Source organism: Apus apus, chromosome 4 (genome assembly GCF_020740795.1).
Source record: "Apus apus isolate bApuApu2 chromosome 4, bApuApu2.pri.cur, whole genome shotgun sequence".
Lineage (NCBI taxonomy): Eukaryota > Metazoa > Chordata > Aves > Apodiformes > Apodidae > Apus > Apus apus.
Window position 1 is genome coordinate 7,697,642 of NC_067285.1, and position 21,285 is coordinate 7,718,926.

The 21,285-nt window shown below is 39.7% G+C and overlaps 1 protein-coding gene across 2 annotated transcripts in view; it reads left to right on the forward strand.

Annotated features, from left to right (window-relative positions):
• Window positions 1–21,285, forward strand: part of GFRA1 (GDNF family receptor alpha 1) — a 141,961-nt gene that overhangs the window by 76,290 nt on the left and 44,386 nt on the right. Inside the window, exon 4 of one of the 2 annotated variants that reach the window (XM_051619364.1) lies at window positions 8,791–9,130. In XM_051619364.1, coding sequence (XP_051475324.1) covers window positions 8,791–9,130 — 340 coding nt within the window. The remainder of the gene's footprint in view (window positions 1–8,790; window positions 9,131–21,285) is intronic. The other variant, XM_051619365.1, reaches the window with a different exon arrangement.

Below are 21,285 nucleotides of genomic sequence, written 5' to 3' on the forward strand. Positions count from 1 at the left end.
TCTGGTCTGTATGTGTATACATAAGAAAGATCTAAACTATTATGAAGCAAGAACGTACTGTGCCCTCAGTGTGTTTAACAGTAGAACTCCCCTGATTTTGGAGCACCAATGTAAAGAAAGCAAAATCTCATGTTGAATTTAGCTTAAACAACAGGAGGCTAGTGTGGTTAGAAAAAATACCATATTCAAGGCCAAACCCCTTTCCTTGTCCTAAATATGTGGTTATTTCAGGTTTCGATGTCATAACTAAGAGCATATCTGGCCCCTTCTTTTCTGTAACTGGCACAACTTCCAGAATAAAGCAGTTGTTAGTGAGCAGAGCATGGACTCTGGAATTTCCTGCACTCCTGCTGTGTAGATTCAAATGCTGAGTTTAAATAATGGATGAAGCTGAGATTATTATAATTGATCATTGTATGATTTATATGGAGTAATTATAACTAGGTTGAGAAAGAATTTTCAAAAGCTAGTTTCCTGGTAGCCAGAGCCATTAAATAACAGTGTGCTGCCAAAACAAAAATTAGGTGGGAACGTAGCCACAGAGTTCAGAATGTCTGTCCTCCACCTGATTTATAACTACTCTTATGATGAAAGTATCAGTGGTATTTTCCTATCAGGACCAGTAACAGTTGTTTGAATTGTTTTTCTTATCTAACAGAACTCTGCATTGTTTTAAGCTTAGTCAAGCATAATAACAGGAAAACTGCAAAAGTCTAATGTATAACAAAACTAAGAGGTGCAAGAGGTTGAAAAGGTTAATTAAAAGTGTAATGATTGCATTTACCGAGACAGTCCAATTAATCACTTTATTCCAGTGGTCATGTGATACAGAAACCATTGCTACAGAGAACTGATTTCTAGTGCCAGCATACATGGTCAGTGTTCATTAAAATGTGTCGTTTTTTACCAATGGAAATACAACTTTTTATTTCAATCAGCTTTTATTGATTAGAAAATATTTTAAAATAGTAGCTAATGTTTAACCCTGTATCCCCACATAATACTTTCTTCAGCTGTGCTCCCTCTGAACAGGATGGGAGCATTGCCCCCTTGATACTCATAGTCTTACAGCCCCATGGGAGGTTTGCTTACAGCTTAATGGGGTTGTAGGTATAGAAGAAATAAAGCACTAGAAAGACATCATTATGTAATGTAATCTCTCTGAAACAGTGTATGTGACCAACAAAGTGAATTCTCAAGTGTCAACAAGCACATCTAAATGTAATTTTTACCACGTCAACTGGAAAAAGGCAAAAAGAACCTTGAAGGATCAATTACAAGGGTCATAACCTTGTATTATCTGATTTGCTATAATATTCACAGAGGCTTTATTGGAATGGAACATAAATTTGAAGAATAGTGAGATTAGAAAGGATTGCAATGCGAGAGCAAAGAGCTTGAAGCTTTCTCCTGGTTTATTTTGCTGGGGCAGCACTTTAGAGGGAGCCCATTATAAGCAGAACAGTAGTTATGTTAACACGGTAATTAATCAAGTCTGAGGAAAAGAGGAAACAAGTTGTGAATTCAATTCTGCAGTAATAAAAAGAAATGCTGAAAGTTGCCCTGTAAATTGGCATGACTATGGTAAACAGTCCCTCACTGTGTCCTGAAAACTTGCATGCAGTAAATCACTCCTCACGGCAACCGTGTAGCTTTGAATTTTTTCACAGGTTGATTCTGTTTTCTGTGTGTAGTTCCTTCTCAACTTGTTGACTTAGTATTTAGCTAATAATAAAATACTGAGCTGTATAACTTCAGAGCGCATTTCCACTTTAAATATTTTAAGGGCGAAATTAATTAGAATAACTCAGCTGAAACCATGGCAATAGCCTTCCACGTCACAAATCCAGCTCCTGACTCAGTACAGAGCAGGAATTGTACATAGATTGAAGGAGATCCCTCCCTCAGAAAAATCACATTCTGTATAGTGTCCCAGTCATGCATAATCCATGCCTAATGCTAGTGCAGTGGTGATATGTTAAGATGACCTTTACACCCTAAAACTCTTTAGGGTAGAACTGAAATCATTGGTGCAGTAATGTGAGAAATGGTGACTGGATCAGTTAGCGACAATTGGAAGTCTCTTTCTTTAGCAACCTCTGATTTTATTAATATATTAATGCCTCTTACATGAGACACCTTGGAGAGAAGAAGCAGCATTAAAGAACCAAACTGTTGAGTTTACACTGTTGAAAATTCAGAGTAACTATTCAGAGTAACTATTCAGATTTAACTATGCTGGCATGAATATAACGCAAAACTGCCATCCTCAGTGCCATGTGGAAAACTGGGGACCCTGGCATAACCTTTCCATAGATTTGTAGCAGATATGAAAGTTGGTAGATCAGGGTATTTGTGTGAGTGAAGACAGAATTAATTTCAATAGCAGACTACAGTGTTTTTTAACACTGAGGAGTGGGGTTTCCTCTCCCTTGCTGCTCTCATGGAAAAAAAAATAAATAAATTAAAAAGATCAGTTCATGGTGGGGTTGCAAGACTTTCCTCTTCCATAAACTGTAAGCCAAGCAGATGTCCCTCAACCAGCACACAGGGCTCAGCCACCTGCTTTTTCTAATCAGCCTTTCTCTATTTGTCCCCAGAGAAGACTGAAAGTACCAAAGAAAATCTTAAAACATAATTTCTCCCCTTTAATCCACAAATATCCAGTATAGTAGCTTTCTCTTGCAGTCTTGATCTGTAATGTCTATTAAATGTGCCAGAAAATGGTCAACTAAAGGCACCGGGATTTAACTCCAAGTGGAGACGAGTCCTGCTAAGTAATAAAGACCAGATCCAGTGATGTACTTGGGCAATGCAAAATGCAGCATGTAGGACATGTGGCTCTCTTAGTAGAATTAGACTTCCAGGAATAGACCAAGAGATAGATTCATCCACCTAAAAGTCAGGGGCACTTTCTCTTGAAATTCCTCAGAATCTTTATAAAGTGCACAGGGAATAATGTGTAAAAAACAAACAAACACAACCTCAAAAGAAACCCTTGCACAATTAATGTCTAGATGGACAATATGAAATGCTGAAACTGAGATATGTTGGAATGCTTTGGACCTGAGGAGCCAGATTCCCAGCTTCAGGCAGGTACATTTGTCCACCGTGAAAGCAGAGAGCCACTCTTCTTTTAAAGCACACCTAACAGTAGATTTCATGGTGCGTTTGTCATTAAATTAGTACTCAGAATAGTCTTTGAGGAAGTGGGATGTCTGTGCTCTGTGCTTTATATGTTTTCACAAACCTGGCAGGGTACCCTCTGGATTAGGCAGCGAGTTGGTCTGGGAGGAAGGGTAGGAGCTGTAGTATAGAAAGGGTTACGTTTTTTTAGGCGGGAGTAGAAGAAGAGAGTGCAAGTGCAGATTTACAATTAAGGGAGTCAACTTCAGGCAGGGAATCCTGGTTTCCAGTCATTGCTCTTGTAAGAGAAATAACTCTCTTTCCTGGGTGAAGGCCAAAACCCAGCAGTGTGCTTCCTGGGGAGAGCTCTCATCCTTGGCCTGAAGCATCATGCCCTCTCTTGTGTTTTGCTATACACAGTATTTCTCGTGTACCTTCTTGAGAACACTCTACAGCGAGATGGTTTGAGAACCCTTCTGGGAAATGAGAACAGCAGTTCTGAGTCTCCAGGTCAAGGAATGCATTGAACCAAAGTCTCCTAGATCGTGACTGGTGATTCAGTAAGCCAGACTGTTTTGGAGAAAGATTTTGGGCATAGCAGTTGTGCAGAACACGGTAGCTGAGTGATGAACGCTTCCAAATCATGTAAATTGGTTCACACTAAGCAATGTAAATGTTTTTTATCTCTGTAGGGCTTGGACAGGAAGTAATCATTACCCTTTCAGGTGTAATTATGGGTATATTCAGAAAATAATTCTAGGGACCTGTGGAATTTGTGTTATCAAAGACTTGCATGCCCAGCACAAGGAAGACCTGACCAGGAAATTAAAAATTCCAGCTGTGGTCTCAGGGATGTGAAATACCCATTTAGGCAGTTTTCTTTGTTTAGGTCCTTTTGATGCTCTAGCCCTGGTTGTGCTCTTCTCTACATGGGGGTCGTTCTCAAGACCTTTGTCACCTGGTGTGCCTACTGCTGCCATCTGTTGTAATTTCAAGATGCATCTTGTTGTGTTTGGTAGTACTCTGAAATCCCTGGGTGTTGCTGATAATGTATTAGGTTTACCTTTAAAAAGTAAAGCACCTGCTTATCGTTATTAAGGAAAAAGTTGGAAGGAGGCCTGACTGTTCTTAAAGGCCGAGTAGAAAATAAGTAGAACCTCAGAATAAAATGTGTGTTTCACTTTCAATATTTCTCAGGGATTACTTGTTTTTTCTCTGCCATTTGATATTAAAAAATAATTTGTCCAAGAAAATTGTAGTTTATTTGAATCCATTAAGATGCAGATGACAATATTTCCTGTATTTTCCTTGCTTTTTAATCTGTTTTTCTTACAAAGCAGAAGTACTTTGGTGAACCCCATAGCAGCACATTTGTTAAAATGGGATTATGGTTCTTCTCTTTATTCTGGTCAGTTTTTGGTTCCTATTTGCCATATTCTGCACTTGGGTTGGCGTAAGGTCATATCCATGTGGTCATTTCTATCACTTTGTAATTCTGCCTTCCATCACATGAACATTTACTGCTCTCTTACAGTGTTCCCTTTATTAAAAAAAACTAGAAATCCTACTAATGCAAATTACTTGCAAATAGTAATAGTAATTTTAATGGCAACCTCAGTGAATTACTTCTTATATACTGTAAGAAAGTTTAAAACTAAGTGTTCATTTTGCTGTTTAACAAGAATCTTGTAGAACAAATAATAGTCTTTTCACTCCTTCCATATAGTGGGAGTGTGGATAAGCAGCTCCCAATATCCACTGTTAATCCCTTCCTGTGCAACATAAGGTTAACAGGAGTTAACAGGAGACAGCCAAAGACTCAGTAGGTGCAGAAATGAAATAATGGAAATGCAGGGAAGATGAAAGATTAAGGTGAAGAGACTGTGAAAGATGGTGAAGAGACTGTGAAAGGTGGTGAAGTGTAGGCAAGATCACACAGGGCATAGGAGGCCCTTTTAAAACTTTAGAAACACCTCTGGAGAGAAGACTGGAGTGTTGGCTGGTTTGTTCCTGCTGTAGTATTTGAGTCCAGCACTGCTGCAGTTGTAACAGCGTTGGTCCAGGGTGGGTTGTCAGGAGATAACAAGTATCAAAGTGATAACACCCTATACTAGAATACAAGGCCTGTTTTTTCATCAGTAAACTATAAGAAAAACCTTATCCCCTTGTTTGCACATGTTACATGTACGGTAGAAGAGCTGGGAGGCAGGGATCAGCACAGAGGGAAGTTAATGTCAGTCAGCCAGTTACTGCTGCCCCAGAGTTTCTGTGCATAGGTACAGCAAACTGCCTGCTCAGAGCATGTTTGGATGTTGGGAGCTGCAGCTTTCTCCCCAGGGCAGCAGCTCCTGGCTCTGGCTGTGTTCTGCCATGTCTCTGTCTGTGCCACATCAGGGCAGCACCCATTGCAGCCAAGCAACTCGTGGATGCTGGTGAGCTCTGCTGGGCACCAGCCCCTTGGTGTCTGTAGATCTGCTTGGGTAGGGGCTAATACCTTGCGCACTGGCATGAGGCATCACTGTCACCTCCCTGGAAGTAAGTTACCTTGGAGGCTGTGGTGATTTGGCATAAGCGAGAGCTGTCTGGTTTGGCAGAGTTTTCCAGAACAGGCCCAAAGCAAAGCAGACTCGGGAGAGGAAGCTCTGCTCAGGAAACGGTGGTGGGAAGGAATCATTACAGGCTGCTGCTCTGACCGCCCTCAATCCATATCCAAGTGCCCCAAGAGAGGGGGGAACTGAAAAAGGATCTCCTTACACAGACCTTTCCCAAAGGATGCTGGCAGGAAAAGTAGCTATGGACTAGATCCATTTGCTCTTAACGTAGTCAGTACCTAGTAAGAGCCAAACTCCTGCCTGTCTTAATAATTTAAGCTTTGCAGAACAGAAGCTGGGTGAAGTCTTGACCTTTTGTATTACTGCTGTGTAAGTAATCCTCAGAAACACTCTCAGTATTGTTAACTATTTGTAGTTACCACAGGGCTTACTAATAATTATGTTGTACTTTTACAATAAAAATAAAGCATGTACTGTGTTCTGGATTGTAAATTTTGCATTATTTGAAAGCATGGGAAAGGTGGCATCAATGAGAAGAGTTAATTTAGGGCAGTCTTGTTCAATTCAAATGCATATTCAAATGCATGTGCAGTGGATGCGTATCTCATTGGTGCTGTATGTTATATTTCTACCTTCTAAAGGTATAAATACTTGGTATAATTTTGCTCTAAATATGCCAGAAACAATAGCTAGAGAGAGATGCATGAAACAGAAAAGGTAAGTGGTAAGTTACAGCCAGGGGTAGTTCTAGAAAAAAGAAGCAGTTTATGTGTGGAGGAATGAGTCTTGGATAGATACAAATTGTGTGTAAGATGTGAACGAGCATAACTGTAGTTTATTAACAATTTGCACCTAATTAAACTTTCATCCAAGATAAATTTGACTGCTTTTGTGTGTGGTCAGTGAATCAGCTTGTGCTCCAATTTTAAAAAAAAAGATTGATTAACCTGTCCCATTTGATTTTTGAGGTACTCATATTCACAGTGCTTTTCAATTCTGTATCAGCACTTACTACATTTTGGACCCTAATGGAAAACATCTATATGATTATGAGCAAAGATGTGCTTTATTACATCTTGGGTTTTCTTTTAAAGAATACTTTCTAATTTATCATAAGAGTAAGTTGATGTCTATTCGTATTGAAATGCCCCATTCAGAGCTCTTCCACAGAATCTTGTTTTAAAGAGTGGAATTCAGCAGTTGACTCCAGGCACAAATAACCATGTAATTACTCTGCAATCATGTAGTAATTAGCATGTACTATTCATATATTGCATAATTATATGCCCTGCAGATTACATAGTAATTATATTTGTACTAAACATACAATTCTATATGCTGTATTAAAAAAAAAACAAAAAAACAACAACTTTGATAATTCATAGTTGAGATTATAGTTGTACAGTTTTATGAGAGGTTTGTATTTTGGATGCCTCATCTCTTCTGCCTCTGGTGTTGCTTAAATTGTGGTAGGCTGCTATTATAAGAAATGCTTGGTTTTGTTAATTTATATTCAAATGTTGCATGTTTTGTAATTTGTGAAGACAAGCAAAAAGCTACAGTTTATTGTGCAAGCAGCTGGGATTGGTAAGGACTTGGAGTGTGGATATTAAATGTACAAAGGTGAAATGTATGACACCACTGAATGTAGTTACAACATATTGCTAGAGTGAAAAATCTAATCCTACTTATGCACTGCATTATTTATGGATATGGAGGAGCCGTGGGATGGGAGCAGGTGATACATCTGTGTAAGGTGAAGTGTGCACTAGTGTCCAAGGACCGTCTCAGGCACAGTCAGTTCAAGGAGATGCAGCACCTCAGTGCACCATGTCAGCCAAGCTACATCATCTTTTCCTGACATGGAAAAAGAAAAAGGGTTGGTGCCATGATCCGGGAATGGGAGGCAGAGCACTAGGAGAACTGAGAGGAGTGGCACAGGCCTTGGATTGAGTTTTTGGGAAAGGTGGAAGATTGAGAAAAAAGCTTTTTTAGAGAGGATCTTAGAGCTTTTTAGATTGCTTGAGATCTTTGGCCATTTTCCCTAAGAGGTTGCTGCAGATTTTTCGTTATTTGCAATATGTTTCGTTCAGCTTGCAAATTCTGTAGCAATGGGAAGTTAATGTATTTTCTTGGATCTGAGATGTTGGCATTCCTAATATCCAAAGCAGCATTACAATTATTCTTAATTGAATTTTGCATTCTAATGCCAGTTGCCTTCATTTTGAAACAAAGTATGTATTGGGTTTTAATATCTGGATAATGTATTGCAAAATGAAATGTATAATTACAGTCTTTACTTTTATCTGAGTTTAATTTTGTCTGTAACGACTTCTAGTGCATGCGTGTGTGTGAGACATTCTCTTGGTTTTAAAATGTTTCTTTTTTAGTTCTGCATCAGCTTTTTCAAAGCTTGTAAACTTCATAAATCTTCCAAGGTTCAAGTGGCATCTGTGGATGTTATAACAATATCTTACCTAAGCATGGAGCTTACAGGCCTTGTGGGTGGCCTTACAGAGCTCAGAGTTGTGGGGCTACACCTGCTTTTCTTTCTCTCTTGGTGGACTGGTCTCATACCTCAAAAACTGTAGTAACAGGCATGTAGCTTTTCCATTCTGCAGAGTGCACAGATTACATGTCAGTCTTGTTACCTGGTGTAGTTGCTGAATGTCATATATACTGTTAATGGGAAAAATAAAAAATGTCAGAGCTTTACAAAACCAGAGTTAGGCACCCACGTTCATACTGTGCTCCTGTTCGAAGGGTCAAATGTATCCCTTCCAATTTACCAGTGATTTTTAGTGGCTTTTTAATGAGGCCAAGTCTTACCCAATATTCACATGCATGTCTGCTATAAGGAAGTAGTACAGCCTGCCCAGGGTAATTGTCATTTATTTGTCAGCATTCTGACCTTAACACATGCCTGTGCTCTTCTTCACTAGCTAAACCATTACCCTAGGAAGTGTAAGGACTGGTCCCAGTTTCTGGCACTGAAAGTTTTGTTTGTAACAAATACATAATCAGGATCCCATTACCAATGAAATAAACGCAAACATCAAAACCCAATATAAATGTGACCCATTTCTCACTGCTGTTGTGTTGTTTTTTCTAGCAGAGCCAGTGATTTCAAAGGGGAACAATTGTTTGGATGCAGCAAAAGCTTGTAACCTAAACAATACCTGCAAGAAGTTCAGATCTGCTTACATAACCCCCTGCACCACCAGCACGTCCAATGAGGTCTGTAACAAGCGGAAGTGTCATAAGGCCCTCCGGCTGTTTTTTGACAAAGTTCACCCAAAGCACAGCTATGGGATGCTCTTCTGCTCCTGTCAAGACGTAGCCTGTACGGAAAGGAGACGACAGACTATTGTTCCTGTGTGTTCATATGAGGACAAGGAGAAACCAAACTGCCTGAATTTACAACTCATCTGCAAGAAGAAGTATGTCTGCAGGTAAGATAGCACACGGCAGGGGAGTGATTAATGAGGTACCAGAGAGAAAATTTTGGTACTGTTGGATTTGCCAGGACTAAGAGTCAGAATTTCCACAAGGGAAAAGGATGAGTCAAGGGAAAAAGCAAACACCTCTGACATCCTTAAGAGAATAACAGAAGCCTGCATCTGGTTAGTCTGTGCCTTCCCAAAAACTGTTCACAGCTACTCCCTTAAATTACAGAGGAATTGTTAAACCACCAGTTTATTTTTTACAGATTTTCATTGGAAACATTTTCATTAGGTGTCTCAGAATGATTTTTATGTTCCATTAGTGACCAGGTGAAAATAGAATTATTCATTATAATGGGATTTATTTTCGTTGTAACCTTAGATGTGAGCACTAATAACTGAGTACAAACCACATGTTGGACTTTATAAATGCTCACAATGCACAGACTACTCAGGGGCTTTTTCTTCATTGAAAAAAAAAAAAGAGTCCACATTTTTAGACTAGATCCCACTATGTTTGCCAAGGTATTTTAGCCTTGGAATTGTTTTATTGCTCTTTCCCTAAACAAGAGTGCTGGGCTGATAAAACTGGAGGGTCATTGATTCACTGACCTAATTCCCAGCCTCTTCCCTCTGTGCGTTCAGCTCGGGGGAGGCAGCAAGAGCTCTGCTTCACAGAACCAATGAGGTCCTTTCACCTTAAGCATACACAAGAGTGGGGTACAGGACCTACTCTGCCTGTAGGAAATGCCTTATTCCTACTTAGCGTTGTGTACGTTTATACAAGAATGTTGTGTTAATGTCCTGTTTACAAAGTTGTGCCCAAGAATCTTGCTCATTTCTAATGTGTAAATTCCTTGTAGATTATCCAGTTCTGCAAATTGGTAAGCAGGGAGATAAACACTATTGTAAAATGTCAAGGACACTGAGCATGTGATATAAATCTCAATAAGTACTTACATATGCATGGTAAAATATTTACTCTGAAGTTCGTTTATGAGATCTCCACTGCTGATCCTACACATTTAGTTGCAGCACCTCAAATGTGCTCAAGTGTTGTTCACAGGTGAGGAGGTGAGGAGCACCCTTCCCACCATGGCTATGGGGAAGTCTGGAGCCAGTTTCCTTCTGACTCAAATTAGAGCAGATTTGAATCAGACCAGGGTTCTCATTCCAGTCCAGTGAGTTACATTCAGCACCTTTATAACTGGTGTTATTGCAGTTATGTAGTCTCAGAAGCACCAGTTTTCCATGTTCCATTAGTCTTTTTTGTTTATTTATTTTCTTCTCTATACACAGGCCCTGTTATTTAGTAGAGTTACATTATCTTTACAGCATTTTCTACTAAGCTCCCAGTGTGTTAACAATGCCAATGAAACGGGAGAGAGGATTTCATAGGGAGAATTCCTCCTATTGTTCAGGCTGTAGTGTTCAGGAATTACATAATGTAATTAGTGCCATTATTTTTCTCATGACTCTGTTTTCCTTTGGTCAGCTTTGATCTAATGTTGTCTCAGCAGCTAAGTTTTTAATGGCATTTTGTTTAACTTCATGAGTCTGATGTCCTTCCTCTGTTGCAACGCTGCAGAGGAAAGCTTGGTAAAATCTCTGCTCCCATAGCTGTAAGTTGCAGCCAGCACTGGGATGAAAATGCATTTCTTTACAGGTTCTTTCTGTAGCTTTTTTTCTTTTAAATATGCAAATTTAAACATTTTGGACTCTACCAAGGCTCAGAGAGACCTGGCTGTGAGGAAGAAGGGCAGCTCTAGTAAAAGGGAATAGGTGTGCAAGTATCTGCAGGTTCTGGTGCAGTCAGTGAGTGCAGCACTTGGGTCCTGTGCCTGGAGGTAAGACAAGCTTGATGTCTTGCTGAGTGTCATCTCATGTAGGTGTTGATACCTCCTGGGCTAACTGCTAGTGTGTTTAATGCCTTCCCTCTCTACTGTCATGGAGAAGAGGAATCCAAAGCAAAGCTATTCCAGCCTAAACATAATACAGCAGAAGACGTTTTATCTCTGTGACTTGTTGTATACTTAGAGGGAGTTAGTTTTATTTGCTCCTGTTGTTCTGCAGGAAAATAAGGACTTAGGCAGGGGAAGAGAGAAAGGGGAGATCTCTTCCCTGCTACTGAAAATATTGGCACCAATGAATATCGATCTACATAGTAATTCCAGATATGTTTAGAATAATTAAAAGCAGTAGGCAGCAGGCATATAATTCTAACTGATAACTTCTATTTCATTTTGAAATCACAAAGAGTATTTAAGTGGGAGAATAATTTGGGAATCTTGTTTGCCTACTACTGTGAAACAGAGTGATTTAGAAACTATTATTTATGTGCCTATTACGTCTATTACAACCTCCTTATAATCCTAGTTAAGGCAAGGGAACAAGTTCTAAAGGATTTCTGAAAGTTGCTTTACGAAGGCTGCATACTCAGAAATGCAAGATTTTAATCTGCCCATGGTCTGCATAAAATACCATCTGGGCCTGTGCAAATAAGCACTTAAACATACAGTTTTGCATGCTCCTTAAAAGCTTTTTCCTGGATGTATAAATCACAGAATCTGTTTTTGAGACAGAGTTAAGAGCAGGGAAGCAATTTGGCCAAACTGCAGGTAGTGCTAGCTGAGATGGCAGGGTGCTTTGCTTATTTTTTCTTCTATTCATTAATCTACTTACTATATAGCATAACTCTTGATAGAGTGGAAAGAGACCAGAAATGTCAGGAAATGCAAATAAGTTCTGATTTATGTAAACAGTCCTAATTTTCCAACTTCACCAGAATACCGAGTGGTTTCTTTTCATTATCGTCTTACTGCTGCCTCTACTTGTATCCTAGTCCATATCCAGCTATCAAAACAATTTGAGCCTCTCAGGCATGCTTGTCAATGCTCACTGAAAAGCAAAAAACCAAAGAAAAAAAAAAGAAGCCATCAGAGATCTGTTTTATTATGACATAAACAAAATTTCTAAGCAAAATCAATACACTGTCAAGAACTTTCACCAACAATGTGGTCCTGGAATAGCTCTGTGGAACCTCCTGTTCTGATCTCTTCAGCCACCAATTAAACTTCAGAAAGGTGACTGGCATGTTTTAAAAAAAGTTGTTCTGCTGTAAATGCCAGGCAGTGTACTTCATTTTTACCACTATCACATTTGACAGTATTAGAAATATTATTTTCTTTGGGAAATGGGAGTGAGAATTATTAGTTTGGTCTTTTTAATAATCTGTGTTTTGAATTTGCATACCTCTGTCTCTTGGCACTGACCAGAATGATAATGATTCAGGCACATTATTTATTAAAAGAACACTATCAATCTAGTCATATGCTGCAAAGATCTGAAAAGAAGGGTAAAATAAAATGAGGCAGTTTTTGTTAAAATAAGAGTCTGGTAACAGCATGTTTCTTGTCCTCCACAATTGCTATATGCAAAATGGTTGATCGAGTCACTGAGGCTCATTTTATGGTGATACAGCCATAAATTAGTTCATGACTAATTTCAGAAGACAGCTGTTTGGCCTTTTATTTATTTATTTATTTATTTATTTTAACTGAAAATATTACTATTCTTACTGTTTTGCCTTCAATTCTGTAAAAAGCACATGTTGCTACTACAGCTATTTGATAAGGGGGTGGGGGGCAAGATAAGATTGCTGCTTAATACATTTAAATAACTTTATCTGATGGGTAGGCTGAAGGATATTAATGAAATGTCCTATTAGATTTCAGTAGGTGGGTCAACTTCCTGAAAATACAATAAATATATTTTTGGCACTATTTATTCGCAGAGCTAAATCTTTAGAAATGTTGTTCCATTGCTTTGTTCTTACATCGTGACCAGTTTCTGGTCATCTGTCCTATCTAGTCTTAATTTTGTTGCAGCCACCTGTTCAATTCTGTATGAAAGATACCTGCATCTACAGGTATAAGAATATTGTATGAAAGTATGCAAGCTCTTTGATTAGTGCCTGAGAGTTCATCCACAGTAAAAGCTAGAACAAGGCTCAGCTGCTTGCTGAAGTTTCTGAGAACATAAGAAACTTGCCAAGAAATCACTTTTCCTTCTTCATATTCCGTAGAACATTTTTAATGATCCCTTATCGTGGAAAGCGAGGCACTGTATCTGTGCTCCTCTTTCATAAAGCTTGTGCAATTCTGCAAGTGCTTTATACCAGTATTTGTAAAAGTGGCTTCTCTGACTAAGACTTCTGGGCTGTTCCTGCAACGTGCACCTCTACTGACTGCAAACCGTACGCCCTCATGGGTGAGATTTGCCAGAGGAGGGGGTGGTTCAGCACTGTAGGCAAGTCTATGATGAGATGTTATAAATGTGCAGGCAGCCTTTTTTGTCCTGCTGTAGCAGAGGGGGAGGCCAGCACCTTGTAGTAGGAGGGAGCCTGCTTCACTTACTGCATTAACAAGTAGCAGGGAGGAGTGCACTATTGGGGTGTGGAGGGGGAGAGCGAAGAGGGAAAGAAGAAAGACATGCTTTTCCTTACATTTTCTATTCTTTAGACTTACCTTTCATTTTTCACGCTTTCTCCCTTGATTTCTCTTATGCCTCTTCCCCTTGCTTAGTGTCCTTTCATCTCCTCTGCCCAGATCTCGTAGTCATTATCTGACTTTCACCGCCTCTCTGCCACATTTGAATTCTCTCTATTACAGCCACTTACAGAACCTCCTCACCTGCTCCTCTGCGTGTTGTTCTTTTCCTCCCTCAATATCCTGATACAGCCCAGTGATCATCTGTAATTTAGCAAATAAGAAGGAAAACACAGGTGCTAACCTCCCTTTCTGAGCCTTGTAGCTTCTATCGCTTACAATTCAGTTGGCCAGCTACTAAGCCTGACTGCTCAGTCTCAGACTGGCTCTAGCTTTACGTGTTAAAAGGACACTTAATGGATATTTTAATGAAGGACACAGTAGCATTACAGAGCTCTGTATAACAGAGCTGCATTTGCATCACTCTGGGGTATTTATATCAGTTTGGCACTCAAAGCTGTCTGGCAGCTCCTTGAGATGATTGTTTTGCTGTGGGTATGCAAAACCAGGGCAACAACATAGTTTTTGTAAAGCTGCTGAGGACATTAACACAGGGACAGTTGATTTCTAGAGACGTGCAGGCTATGCCTATAACTGTACATTTGGAGACTGAGCCAGGGAGCGGATGAAAAAGCCCACGTGCTGCCTGACTCCCCCAGCACTAGATGTAGGGTGTTTGCAGTGTGATGGGTTAGCCTGGGCTCAGGGTACCTGCACATCCTCCCAGCTCTCTGTGTGTGTGACATCAAGGCTTTGCCAGGAAAGATCCTGTGTCTGCACAATGCCAAGTGGGATAGGCAAAAATGTAAAGCTGCCTTTCGGCCCATATACTGCGGTGTGCTCACAAGATCAGCTCACATCTAAGCACAGTCTGAATTTGAAGAATGATTTCTATATGTATATGCAAGTGTGTGTGTGTATATATATATCTGCATATATGTATGTATTGCTAGAGGTACTATATTTAAGTGGAAAAAAAACAGTTATTAGTTCATAATGAATTAATAGTGAGGAATGATTACAGTTCAGCAAATTAAAAAAAGGAGATCTGGGGGAGAGGGGGTGGTACAGAAACTCGTGTGCTCTTCAGAGAAAACATGATGGTGTAGTGGAGCATGTGTGTGGGGAATTGCTAGCCTGGAAAAAAAAAATATTAATGCAGTCCCTGCAAAATAAGCAAAAACCCTTTCAAGTCAAGGCAAAGTAAAGATAGAAAATGCTGTAATACTGTAGTATTTTCTTCTCTTCTAGTCCCTTACATGATTCATTATATTGATGTCTATCATTAGCTGACTAGACTCTCCCCTTCCCCTCATAAACAAAGGTAATTTTAAATTTCTTCCCTCTGAATAAAACTCAAAATGAATCAATTTCTCCTTAAAACATATCTATAAATCCCTCTGGAATAAAAAAATGAGAACAACCAGCAAAACAAGACTGCTTTGTCCCTGTGAAAGTGTAGATGGATCTCATTCTGTGGTGCCAGGATCTGCTTGGCCAGTCCTCATTTATATACTCCCTGTTCTGCTTAAGAGGGTCCTGAAGATTAAAAGCTTGCTGGGTGATTGACATTTCTCTGAAAGAAGCGAAGAGGCAAGCAAGGATAGGATACAGTAATTAGAAAAATGGCTCAGCTTTATTTGTGCACCAAACTTCCATATTTCTGTGCTTTAACAATGAAGGGAGCCTGAAGCACAGGGGTTTTATGCTCCAAGAAGCAGTAACTAGACAGCATCTTTACGCAGAGGTCCCTTGTCAGGCATGCTTGAAACTCTCCTAGCAGCATCATATCAGTCAGCTAGAACTTCTGCTGATTCCTGAAACCCCATCTCCACGAAAAGGGAGTGTAATTCTTTTGTGCCCATTATCTGTAAAACACGTTAGGCCTCAAGATTGTCAGAGCTCTTTGGTTCAGCAGACTTGTGCTTTGCATGTTGTAGCCTTGGCAGCACCCCTGACCGGGCTGAGGTCCTGCCAGTCCTCCCTGGTTGCTATTAAGAATAAAAACAAACTGTGGCACTGAATATTCAGTATTACCTGTCTATAGGGTGGAAAAAGCCTAAGAGGGAATAGAGCATGCATGTGTGAACACACAGCAATCATACAGTAAACTTGGATACAAACTATTAGAGTTTAATGGGCCACATTTAGATACCCAGCCTTCCACATCAGTCCCCTTTTAGCCAAAATGATTCAATGGGCTGGAGCCACCACAGCCACCACTAAACTTTATCTCTAAGAACTTAAGGGTGTTTGTATCATCCAAATGTGGTCCTTCATCATAATTATGTCTGAAAAGGCTTGTTTTGTTATTCTAAGTAAGAAAGGGAAATTGTCTGTATAATATAAGAAATAAGAAGACTACAGCTTAGAAGGACAAGCTAGGAAGGGGGTTACAGCAGGGTAAACATGACCCATTTTGTTTTGTCTGTTTATCGGGGGGTAATATTAAATTGCATATGTTCATGAAGCAGTTTCACCCATGTTTAGTCAAAAATACTGAAATCTAGGAAAGTTAAATATGGCATTAAGCTTTCATACGTATCTAAATTTGGAGCTACTCACGTTCTTACAGTTGAGCAAGCATTTAATTGCTTTGCTGGATGGGGTGCCGATAGGAGTACTGCTACCACTGATTTGTTGAATTGTTAGTTGAGAGATTTTTGCAGAGAGCAGGGGTTTAGCAGCCACTGGTTTGCACGAGTACTTTCCACCCGCTAATCTATTACGTCTGGTAACGAGAAGATTTTTGATCCCTTGTAATATACACCCAGTCACATTTGGCAAACTCGCTGTTTCTGGGGCAAAGAAAAGGTGTATGTATCACACAATAGCATTTCCTTTAATAAAACAAAATGTTTTCTCATTTACCTCAAACTGTGTATATGTTGCAGGCAAGAAGTTGCTCTGTGTTTAATGTGAATAACAGAGCTCTTATATCAAGTCCATTCCCAGTGTACTTCCTCTGACATCAGTGACTTCAGTGGATTTATTCCAGGGATGAATTTGGCAATTCCTGTTCTGTGTAGGTAAATCTTCAGGCAGTGCTAATTAAAAGAATGTCAAGTGATTTTACCATTCCATTATGCTGGACTTTGTAAAGGTTATTTATATCATTCTACATCAGGCCCCAGTGAGAGAATATTTCTGGTGGCAGTTCATCTATTAAAATAGCTGCAAGAAAATGTAAGCACTGCAACTAAAAATAAAACTTTGTTTCTTAACAGAGCAAGTGACAGCCACATGCATATTTTCAAATTTTAGCATTTGTATGTTTACTGAATAGGAATTGCATTGCTTTCATTATGCTTTAAGCACTACTGTGTTACTGATGGAGGAACTACTGTTAAGTGGAAGCCTCATGTAAATGTACCAGTATCCGCAAAGACTTCTTGGCAGAGTTGGTGGTTCTTTCCTATGCTTCGATTATCTGTTGGCTTTAAAACAAGTGACAAAGAAAGTTTCCTGATGTGTGTTTACTGTTGAATATAGATTTTCTGGGTGAGCTGACTGTGACCCTTGCCTAGGATTATTAATAGATGACCTTACATTCACATGTTTGTGCTTACCCTATATTAGTTCTAGAACATTCTAGAAACCATTACTACAAGCTTTTCTGTTATAAAGCACAGATGACTAAGACCTCTGTTAAATTAAAACTTGACAGTGTCTTTTGAATGTTCAGTTCACTTTCTTTTGTTCCAATTCAAGCATAAATTACAGTGGTTTTCCTCACAATCATAATGCTCCCTTTTTTAATGAGGCATTGTGAAAATGCTGGAGATATATCTCAGTAACTGGCCATCATGCAGCATTGCAAAATATGCTTCAGAAGGGACAGTGTCTCTCAGAGCAACCTCTGTGAACATCTGGACATAGCACAGGCTGTCAGCTGTCAGCCTCAGTGGCTGTCTTCAGGTTTTTTTGACAATGGAGACAAAAACACCCTCCTAAAACAGCCACATCATCCTTAACTGATAAAAAACACATTTATTTTCCAATTTTATACTACAAATCAGAATTTTCTGTATGAGCATTATATATCCATATTGCTTTTAGAAGCAAGTAAAACATGTTTGCTGTATTGGTCTGCTAGTGCCAGAACTTTTGAACTTGCTGTTTGATGGGGCTCTTTTGTGTATGAAATAAAAGGGTTCACATAAAAAATACTCTAATCTGCTTTTATCAGCTGTAGTTCTGATTTTATATTTGTTGTCTTACTGAAGTCAGAACAGCTTTTAGAGAAGCTTCAGGATGAGTTTCAGCTATGCTGACACACCCTGCATGAATGAGTGCAAGGACAATACTGAGCACCTCTCTTTCCTTCGGCCAGTCTCTGACATGGAGCTGTTCCCTTCAGGAATGCCACCGTTTGATAGTGCCACTGAGGGATTTTCCCATGCAAAAAGTATCCCTCCATAACCTTAGGAAACCTGATGCATCTGCCAACAGAAACTTTTCTGGTAAAGAGAGAACTTGTATAGAGCTTTTAAGATCATGTTCTGTCTCCAAACTCCACAACAGTTTCATGCTTGAGCTGGAAATATTCTATTGTAGTTCATTCAAGTGGTTACAAAGAATATTATTGTTATGGACATCTTTCTTAGGTACTTGGAACCGCATTCCTTCAGTGTGCACTTAGAATATAGTTGTTAATAAACACCTAAGCATCCAGAGGCATACTCAAGGATCTGCAGTGGCATTAATTTGTTTGGCTTGCTTTTTGAGAAAGACAGGGATTTTCTTAGGTTTGCAGCTTGTAATTCAAAGACACTCCTGTCTTCCCTGATAATGAAGTGAGAACAACTCTATCCGTGCTGCAGTAGTTCTTTCCTGAGGAACACGCTATCAAGAGACACTCTGACGCTTGGGCATCTTTAAGCATGATAGTAATTTATATTTAGAAGCTACAAATTAAACAGCACAAAGGAAATTAAATAAAATGAAAATACACAAACTCACAGTACTCAAAAAGCAGCTAGTGGATTTCAGTATGTTATTGAAGAGCTTTGGTACAGAGACAGATAGACTAAATACAACTCTTAGCAGCATCCCCTGATAGAAATCACAGACTGGCAGTTCAGCCTGTCATTTTGTAGAAGATTCTCAGAGAAGTGTTTTCTTTGCAGCTGGGAAGGCAGAAACACATTATGCATGCTTAAAGCCAATGCAAGGAAACAGAGCCCTGCAAAACATATTTAATATAGGTTTGATTTCCTGTGGAATGCTTTCCAGATGTTCTCTGAAACAGGCCTCTCAAAAATGGTCTGAGGTAATTTTTTTGCAAACAGAAAATTCTGTTTTGTGTCACTGCATCTGAGTGTTCTAATTCTTTATTGCATTACCTTGTGCTCAGGATTTGCACCATATTTTTCAAGTTTGATTTTATTACACAAAATGTCAGTAGTATAAAAATATTTATATTACCCAATTGCAAATAAATCATACTTGTTTAGAATCACATTTGAGGTTAGTAGTTTTCTTAAACCCAAAGGAGACCTAATATATTAAATTAAAAACTCTCATGCATGTTCTTGACTAACTTAGAGGATTTAACTAACATTGATAAACGTTGAGTTTAGTGTTTCCTTAAGTTCCTTTGATTTTCTGTAGCAGACATTGTGTAGAAAGATCCAACAGGTGCCTAGAAGATAACATGAGCAAGGGGAGATGACAATTTTGACAGATAATGGTATAAAAGTTATTTTGTTTTCCATAAAATGCAATAATAGAACATGGATGTGGGGTATGTTTAGAGCACTTGTTAGTCAGAAAAATCAGTTTTCTTCATAGAAAAACAGAATGTTGTATTGATAACTTAAAAATACAGATATGTGTAGATGGAAATATTTTTCATTTTGCATGACTGAATTTCTAATAGTTAGCTCATCATCATTCAGGGTACCTGGTAAACAGCCTGGGTAACATAGATGTTGGCAGACAGGGTGAGAACATGGTGCAGACAGTCAAACAGCCAGTTTGGGTCGAGTGTTAGGTGCTCAGCTGGAGGAACCAGCTTTACTGGACTGTCGTGTTTGTGCCTGATGTTCTGAGCAAGCATTCGTGCTGCTAAAAGGCATCTGAATGAGTCTTCTGTGGTCTCTGGTGTTTGTTTCTGTATCCAGTTCCTCCACAATCCAAATAGGCTGCCTGCATGTAATTGGGCATTGTCTGTATTTTGCTTCCAGATAAACAACACGATTTTTAGAGATAAATCGAATCCAGAATCAAATATTTGTGTGGAGTTTGGCTGCCAGTCGTTTAAAATAAGCAAACAGAAGTGAAATCAGAAAAAAACCTAGCTTCTTTCAGTTAGTACCTGGTATTTGGGGTCCAAGATCCTGTAATGATTTCTGCCAGTGTTGCAAAAGACTTGGTTGGAGTGGGGTCCTGGGTTGGGTAGGGGAAGTCCCAGGGATGGGCAGGGACTTCAGGGCCATTGGGGCCTTTCTGTGTTGGAGAAGGAGGGTAGCAATTAAAGAAAAAATAACCTTTTTGATGAAAAAAATTAATAGAGTTGCTGTTTAATAACTATACATAAAAGTGACCATTTATAAAGATCTGTCAAAACTTGTAGTTGCCCACAGGTGCTCAATAGTGTGTGTCTGTAGCTAAGGAGGGGTGAGATGTATTTTACACAGCTCTAGTGTCTTCTAATTTAAAAACAAGGCTCAAACCTGTATAACTGGGTGCTGGGAGGGTCACCCCTCGTGATAGAGCTGCTCTGAGGCTTTTTTTGGCTCACTGGTTGATAGAGTTTCTTATGTAGCCCTTGCCTGATTTTTTCCCTGTCCACTCACTGTGTCTTTATGAAACAGAGAAATAGAGAAGCTCCTGCAACAATGACACCATTAGTCTGGCCATGTACCAGCCTCTCTCTCCACTTCTGTGTCCCAGCAGAAACAGCAGCACCCAAGCTATACGGGAGCTATTTCTAGGCACAGAGGAGGATACTGCGTTTGGCCCCCGCAACACAAGAACGAGTATTTTGGCTTGTTTTTTTTCCTATAATGGTATCATTTATCACTATGACACATATTCATTGACTTAGTCTGAATTTTTTCAGTGTCAGATTTATACTTCTTTGCTGGTTTGAATATTGATGCAGCGCTTCCCTTACGTGACTATGCTGTGTGTGCCAAATGGTGTCTAGACGCTAGAGCAGCTTTGACTAATTAGTGTAGTCACCCCAGTCGCTCAGCTTTGGCAGTTACCTACTCCTGATATTTCTGCTGTCGAGCCATAAATAGGTACCTAGACACAAGCAGCAATCTAAAGAGAGGTGGCAGTGAGCACATCTAGACTTCACCTGCCCTCGCCGAGGTGAGCGCAGAGGACAGCAGCCCTCGCTCCCTGCATCTGCTGACAGGGCGAGCAGCTGGGACCACTCACTTGGACATCCCAGCCTACGTGTGTGCAGTCAGCAGATGTGGATTCAATGTCTTTCTTGCTCTGAAGATCACCACTGCAAAGGCAAGGCTAAGAGGGATTTCTCTCTCTCTGCCCAGTCCCGATGTACCAGCTATTGAAGGTACACACAGCCAGAGGGACAAAGTTAATTAACTCCTGCCCACCCAGCAGTACAGGAACTTCTTGAAGGGGACTCACGTGTCTGGT